General features: G+C 37.6%; 1 protein-coding gene across 1 annotated transcript in view; it reads right to left on the minus strand.

Moving 5' to 3' along the window:
• Positions 1–439: 439 nt before the first annotated feature.
• The window catches only part of LOC107705756 (rho guanine nucleotide exchange factor 17-like), an 82851-nt gene continuing 75166 nt past the window's right edge, over positions 440–8124 (minus strand). The window contains exons 13-18 of the mRNA XM_016509211.1: positions 7061–7322; positions 5028–5269; positions 4702–4942; positions 949–1035; positions 794–861; positions 440–708 (exon numbers count right to left, since the gene is read on the minus strand). Of these exons, the coding sequence (XP_016364697.1) occupies positions 440–708; positions 794–861; positions 949–1035; positions 4702–4942; positions 5028–5269; positions 7061–7322 (1169 nt within the window). The remainder of the gene's footprint in view (positions 709–793; positions 862–948; positions 1036–4701; positions 4943–5027; positions 5270–7060; positions 7323–8124) is intronic.

The following is an 8124-nucleotide window of genomic DNA, read 5'->3' on the forward strand; positions in this document are numbered from 1 at the left end:
GCGCCCCCCCCCAAAAAAAAGATAATTTTTGTGATTTTTTCCCCCCACCTTGTTACATTTGTGGTGTTTCTAGTCAAAAATGATGTACAAAAATTGTTTGTAAATTTCTCTTATGCTATTATTATCACCAAATACTGGATTCAATTTTTTTGTCAACTTGTTTTCTTTCAATTAGCACAGGTTTTGTATTTCTTTTTGAAACTGATTGTTCATAGGCCTCACTGATCTGAGTGCATGCACCTCAGTTTATGAGTGAATATCAAAATTATCCACAAATGATGCTTATGCACTCAAAAACTGAGATGCAAACACTCAGATCAATGAGGCATTTGATGATTCAGTTCCAAAAACAAACACAAAACCTGTGCTAACTGAAAGAAAAGAAGTTGACAAAAAGATTGAATTCAAGATTAGTAAATAATATAGCATAAGGAGAGATTTACAAGCAATTTTTAAAGGGTTGGTCATTTTTGACCACATCAGTTGAAGGATTTTCAGCACAAGACTTAAACCAAAATGTCTTTTCCCAGACTTCATCTGCCTGTGGTTTGCGTCTGACCTCTTGTGCTAAAGTGCTGGTGTTGATGATGAGGACTCGGTTCTGACAGCCACACCACAGTTTTCCCGCCACAGGAACCATTTTGGTCACGGGTCCAGTTGGAGAGCCCAGACACAGCGTTTGAGAGCTCTGAGGATCCCAGAAACTTCCTGTTATGTAGAAAAAGCAGAGAGAGATGGTGTAAATCACTCTTATCGGTTATAACTGAATCATTTGGAATGGATCTGAGCTCACCTGCCTCCCTCTGATAAACAATCACCTCCCCGTTCGCCAGGGACACAAACACTTTGTTGTCAAGATACCTGGGAATGAAAAAAAGATGTTCAGTCTCCATGCCGACGTTGCGTAAGTTACCATGGCAACAGATCAATGAGGCAGAAGCTGCTTACAGGATACACAGGATAGAAGCAGAGTGCTGCATCTTCATACTGTTCTTCCTGTTTCTGATGTTGTCTGACGACTGGTACACATGAATACTGAAAGAAAACAACATGATTATACTTATGAAATATGACATTTATGTCCTTAGGCGTTTACTGGTAATCACAAACTTATATTGAAAAGTTTGGGGTCAATTTTTAATATTTTTGAAAGTCTCTTATGCTCACCAAGGCGGCAAGCATTTGATTGAAAATAAAGTAAAATCAATTAAAACAAACGTTTTCCATGTTTTCAAATATATTGTAAAATGTAATTTATTCCTGTGACGAAAAGCGGAATTTTCAGCATCATTACTCCAGTCTTCAGAGTCACAAGATCCTTCAGAAATCATTCTAATATGCTGATATTATTAGGAATTAAAATACATTATATATACAGGCATCAAGTCAAATGCTCTCTAAGTCATCGGACTGTTTTTTGTTTGTTTTGACTTTCAACTGGCAGTGAGGCAAGAACAAATGCTCCACACCTGCTTGTGTGACGCAAAGAGAGAGAGACAGACAGAGAGAGAGAGAGAGAGAGAGAGAGAGAGTAAATGTTTGTGTGGAAAGTGACAGGATGCACTGAGGACACGGGCAGGTCTGAGCTTGAGATAACGAGCAAAACAAAACAAAAACTATGTAATGGAAAGTTTATATTGATATTTTTGAACTCAGCCCTGCATATTGAAAAAAAAAGCATTTGCAGAAGAGGCATAATTTGGCCTAATTTGATGATGCTGTTATTACCTGCAAGCATCTTGTGCACGGCTGGTGCCACGTCGACCTCGGTCAGGCTCTCGTAGGTGGAGGCGTGATAGAGCCGCACCTGAGCGCTGCCCTGTAGAGCCATCCACACGCCTTTACCATAGCTCACGATACTGGTCACGCAGCGCCCGCTGTCCTGACCCACCTGGAATGAGTGCTGAAGAACACATTCAAACACAATGTCAAAATTGTTAAAATGATTCAAGTGCTGTTCAGAAATCTGATGTCAAGTGGATAACGTTTGGTTATAATTGTCATATTTTAAACTTTTAACAGTCAAGTCAAATTTATTTCTATAGCGTTTTATACAATACACACTGTTCCAAAGCAGCTTCAAAGAAATAATCAGGAAAATAACAGTTTCAATGTTGCAAAATTAATCAGTTATGAAAGTAATTCAATTTAAGATGTAAAGCAGCTCTACAGAAGACAAGTGTCATTGTTTTGCTCGAATAACTGTCAATGTTGCAAAGCCATTCATTTATAAAACAAATTTAATTTCAGCTGTAAAGCAGCTCTATAAAACACAACAGTGACATTATTCAGCTCAATTCAGATTGAATGTTGATTTAATTACTTTCAATAGCTGTGTGGATATTAGCGTCGATATTCAGTTCATATTTTGTTCTCATCTGATGATGTCAGTGCAGGTATATCTATAATATTACTGAATATTAAATGTTTTCTAACCCTTGTGACCCAGATCGGATTTTCTCTTTTCTGAAAAAACGTTATTGTATTGAAATAAAACTTACTGACTTTGCTCTCAGGGTCTAACAATGCGCCCCCCCCCCAAAAAAAAGATAATTTTTGTGATTTTTTCCCCCCACCTTGTTACATTTGTGGTGTTTCTAGTCAAAAATGATGTACAAAAATTGTTTGTAAATTTCTCTTATGCTATTATTATCACCAAATACTGGATTCAATTTTTTTGTCAACTTGTTTTCTTTCAATTAGCACAGGTTTTGTATTTCTTTTTGAAACTGATTGTTCATAGGCCTCACTGATCTGAGTGCATGCACCTCAGTTTATGAGTGAATATCAAAATTATCCACAAATGATGCTTATGCACTCAAAAACTGAGATGCAAACACTCAGATCAGAGAGAGAGAGAGAGAGTAAATGTTTGTGTGGAAAGTGACAGGATGCACTGAGGACACGGGCAGGTCTGAGCTTGAGATAACGAGTGTCTCTGTGGGAATGCAGTAAACGGGTGTACTGTAGTCAGATCAGGGTCACCTGAGGTGAGAATTAAACCCCAAACAGAAGGAACAGCAGGTGGGTGTTTTGTGCAGTTAAATGCCATTACGTCATTGTGTGCTACTATCGTTCGACTTTTAATTCGGCCCATGGGCTTTGAATGCTGCCTAAACACAAGTTTGAACACTTATAATAACTACCAATAATTACATTAACAAACATTGTCATTATTTAATAGGTCATTAATTTTACATTCAAATAGTCAGAACTTTCATGAAAATGAAATGTTCATTTTTGAATGATTTTCAGTATTTTTTTAAATGTTTTGACAAATATCTAATATATAATGTATTTTCTTTGTATACATTACTTAGCCCCATATAAGCTTTTTAATAGTTTTTATTATTATATGTTGTTATATTAAAAGGTTCATGAACTACATTTTTTAATCATTTTATAATGTTAGTGTGTGTGAATATAGTATATATATAAAACATAATTTAGAAGTAATAGGCTACTTTCTATCCTGTTTTTGAGCCTCTCCGCAGAACGGTCTGTTTTTATAGGCGGGTGCATTCAAGACTCACAAGTAAACGCCTACTGCTATGATTGGCTAACAGTTTTGCTTATTAAAATAACAGATGGACACTGCGGTGACGTACTCTGCAAACAACACGGGTCATTTGGGTTTAAAACGTATAAATACGCTGTATATATCAAATGGTCTGGAGCAGACAATGAAATAGTGGTAATATATATCAACAGACAGTATTGAAAGAGAGCTGAACTGGATAATGACATCACTGAATCACCAATGAATTGACTTTAACTGGAAAAATGACTTTTTTTATTGTCTTCTTGCATTGTTGAAACTATTTTTCAGTTTGACACTGAAAAGCTGCTTTGACACAATCTGTATTGTATAAAGCACTATATAAATAAAGGTGACTTGACTAAAAACATGTTTACTCACACTTATGTACCCTAGTCTAGTCAGACTCAGCACTGCATCATCGTTTACTAAAACCTGCATCATATTGTCTTGTTTAAAAATGAATCTGTAGCAAAGTAAAGCAAACAAACTGATGCGATCTTGAGCTCTTTCCTAATATTACCCCATGTTTACACAGGACGCGAGCGGCGCAACGTGACTATAGACAACAGAGCCCATTATAATCGGCGATTCTGTCTACGGCACGGATTGACAACAAATCCCCGACAGTAAACTGATGTCCCGTTCTATTTTTCACATACTCCAAGCATTCATGCTGCTTCTGACCTGAAAGAGAAATGGATTCGCGACATGACGCGAAAAAAAGACTTTGTTTCAAATGATTATTTTTTTATTTTTTTTTGTTTATGCTGATATAATCATGGCCAGTTGGGCAGTGAAGATAATAATAACTAATAATATCACAGCCTACTTTTAAAGATACAATCACATCCTGTTAGACCAAATCAAAGAGTTCCGTACATAGCATTGCAGAAGTTAAATGTTATGTAAATATGTTTATTCTCTTAAAACCTAAACTAGATCTTAAAAAAATTCGAAACTGAAGTAAGTTTAAGTTCTACATTTACTAAATCTAAAACTAAAATAAAAACAAATTGAAGTTAAAAAAAGAATGAAAACTAAAAAATATACAAATAAAAGCTATAAGTAATACAAAAACTAAATAATACCGTCCCTAATAATAATAATAAGTACCGCCCTACCATTACAGAAGTTATTTATTCTGTCATGCAGTGACCCACCAGCCGTCCTCGGTCCCGAGCCAGACGGAGCTCTGATACGCCTCGGGGTCGATGCTCAGCAGGTCCTCCAGACTGGCACGGGTGAAGGAGCCTCGACTGGACCGCCGCATGGCTCGGCCGTCCACGGGACTGTCCGCACTGAGCCGAGGGGCCCCGAATGTGCTCGGGACGGGAAACTCCTGTTCCTCCTCGGAGCTGGTGGTCTCGGTGGCCATGTCCTTTGAAACGGCTGCTTCATCATCTGAGAGAAACAAATAAATACAAAACATCATCAATAAGACACCGATCACAAACATGAGCGAGGACATATGATTTTAGAGACTCACTGCCGAAGCTGGATGAGATGGTGGAATGGGAGGCTTGGCTCTGCAGTGTGGATGAAGGGCTGGGAGAGTCTTCATCATCGGTGTCATCGCTATCGAAGGGCACGAGCTCTGCGGCGGGGACCGCGGGCGGCTCGCTGAGCTCCAGAGAAGAGCCGGAGATGCAGATGTGGAGCTGGGGTTGTGCAGACGCTGTAGGGTTTGACTCAGACGGGGCGGAGGGGGTGGAATGACCCACACGTTCTCTGCAGTAGACAGAATGGACATTTTTGCACTTGCAAACTGCTTATATGCATAAAAAAATTACTAGAACACAGCATACTACACTGCTATTGAGGTGAACCTGTTTTAAAAGGCATAATCATTTAAATTAACACATATACAGTGGGTATGGAAAGTATTCAGACCCCCTTAAATTTTTCACTCTTTGTTATATTGCAGCCATTTGCTAAAATCATTTAAGTTAATTTTTTTTCCTCATTAATGTACACACAGCACCCCATATTGACAGAAAAACACAGAATTGTTGACATTTTTGCAGATTTATTAAAAAAGAAAAACTGAAATACCACATGGTCCCTTTGCTGTGACACTCATATATTTAACCCAGGTGCTGTCCATTTCTTCTGATCATCCTTCAGATGGTTCTACACCTTCATTTGAGTCCAGATGTGTTTGATTATACTGATTGGACTGGATTAGGAAAGCCACAAACCTGTCTATATAAGACCTTACAGCTCACAGTGCATGTCAGAGCAAACGAGAATCATGAGGTCAAAGGAACTGCCTGAAGAGCTCAGAGACAGAATTGTGGCAAGACACAGATCTGGCCAAGGTTACAAAAAAATGTCTGCTGCACTTAAGGTTCCTAAGAGCACAGTGGCCTCCATAATCCTTAAATGGAAGACATTTGGGACGACCAGAACCCTTCCTAGAGCTGGCCATCCGGCCAAACTGAGCTATCGGGGGAGAAGAGCCTTGGTGAGAGAGGTAAAGAAGAACCCAAAGATCACTGTGGCTGAGCTCCAGAGATGCAGTCAGGAGATGGGAGAAAGTTGTAGAAAGTCAACCATCACTGCAGCCCTCCACCAGTCGGGGCTTTATGGCAGAGTGGCCCAACGGAAGCCTCTCCTCAGTGCAAGACACATGAAAACCCGCAATGAAAAATAAAATTGCAATAAAAACAAAATAGATAAATAAATAAACAAACCAAACTATAAATAAAAAGCACATAAAGTCTGTTTTAAAAGGCATATTCCAGGATATTTTAAACCTAATAACGGGTGTATTTCATGTTGTAGATTACCACAAACAATATATAATATACACACACACACACACACACACAGAGAGAGTAAACTAAAACTATTAAAATTGTTGTTGGTAATTGAAATTAAGCTGAAATAAAATAAAATGTAAATATTAGATGAAGAACTATAACTTCAAAAAAATTAAAATGTTGCCTTGGCAACCAATTAAATTAAATACTTTGAATAGTCATTTAGCAGACGCTTTTATCTAAAGTGACTTACAAATGAGGACAATGGAAGCAATCAGAATCAACAAAAGAGCAATGATATACAAGTGCTATAACAAGTCTCAGTTAGCCTAACACAGTACACGTAGCAAGGTTATTTTTTATTATATAATAGAATAAAAGAAAACAGATAGAATAATAAAAGAATAGAGAAAGCTAGTGTTATGTCTTTTTATTTTATTTATTAATTTTTTTTAAATGAATTTTTTTTAAATTATATTTATATACGTGTTTAAATGCACTTATAAAACGAGCAGGCAAAACATCTGAGGGTTTACAGCTTATAGTTACACAGTAAAAAAAGAAAATGATTTGTGCAGCAAAATTGTACAGAATTCAAATACATTGAAGGATGTTGAAATTAGTGTCCCTGGTGAGATCTCTCCTGATCCCTGGAAATTCCCACATGTACTGTAATCTCATGGTGCTCATTTATTATTAGTCTCAAACAGGAGAATTTGTCCTGTTAAGCAGGTGCGTTTAGGGTCATCCGTCTCACCTGTTCTTCAGGCCCGGCACGGCTGCGATGCAGATGATGCGAGCGGAGCAGACGGCGATGCAGGCCTCCACCGTGGGCTCGTCCCGGATGTTCAGCAGACACACCTGACCCACGTACCCGTCGCTGTTACACACCCACACCTCATACGTGTTCTCTGGACAGCTGTGACTGGGGGAGGCGCAGGAGAACTGCATCCCGCTGCGCGTCTTCATGATGGGAATGGCCTTCAGGAACTCAGGGTCCCACTGGTCTTTGTTCATGGCTGGACAAAACATGGAAAACAGGGTGCTTTTGATGAAAATGTAGGGATTGTCATCAATATATAGCATATTTGTCTTTTCTATTAATGTACACCCCATATTTGTTGGGCTAATGTGAATATGAAGTATACATCATTAATATACTATATAAAGGATTTATTGGCTTTCTCATGAATGTAGGCACTATTTCTTGGGCGTTGTAAAGAATATTGTGCGGTATTGGCATTTGCATTGAATATATACAAAAAGTTCTGTTTTTATTTAATATATGCTGTATTTATTGGATTTTGCATGAATATAGGGAGTATTTCTTGGGCTATGCATAAATGTGACCCTGGAGCACAAAACCAGTCATAAGTAGCACAGGCATATTTGTAGCAATAGCCAAAAATACATTGTATGGGTCAAAATTATCGATTTTTCTTTTATGCTTTATATCGATTCATCTTTTATGTTCCATGAAGATATTTTGTAAATTTCCTACCATAAATATATTAAAACTTAATTTTTGATTAGTAATATGCATTGCTAAGAACTTCATTTGGACAACTTTAAAGGTGATTTTCTCAGTATATATATATTTTTTTCAGATTACAGATTTTCAAATAGTTGAAAATCTCGGCCAAATATTGTCCTATCCTAACAAACCATACATCACAGTATATATATATTTTTTTCAGATTACAGATTTTCAAATAGTTGCATCTCGGCCAAATATTGTCCTATCCTAACAAACCATACATCAAATCATACATCAAAAGAAAGCTTATTTATTCAGCTTTCAGATGATGCACAAATCTCTAT

This window comes from Sinocyclocheilus rhinocerous, unplaced genomic scaffold (genome assembly GCF_001515625.1).
Source record: "Sinocyclocheilus rhinocerous isolate Xijiao unplaced genomic scaffold, SAMN03320098_v1.1 scaffold834, whole genome shotgun sequence".
Classification (NCBI taxonomy): Eukaryota; Metazoa; Chordata; class Actinopteri; order Cypriniformes; family Cyprinidae; genus Sinocyclocheilus; species Sinocyclocheilus rhinocerous.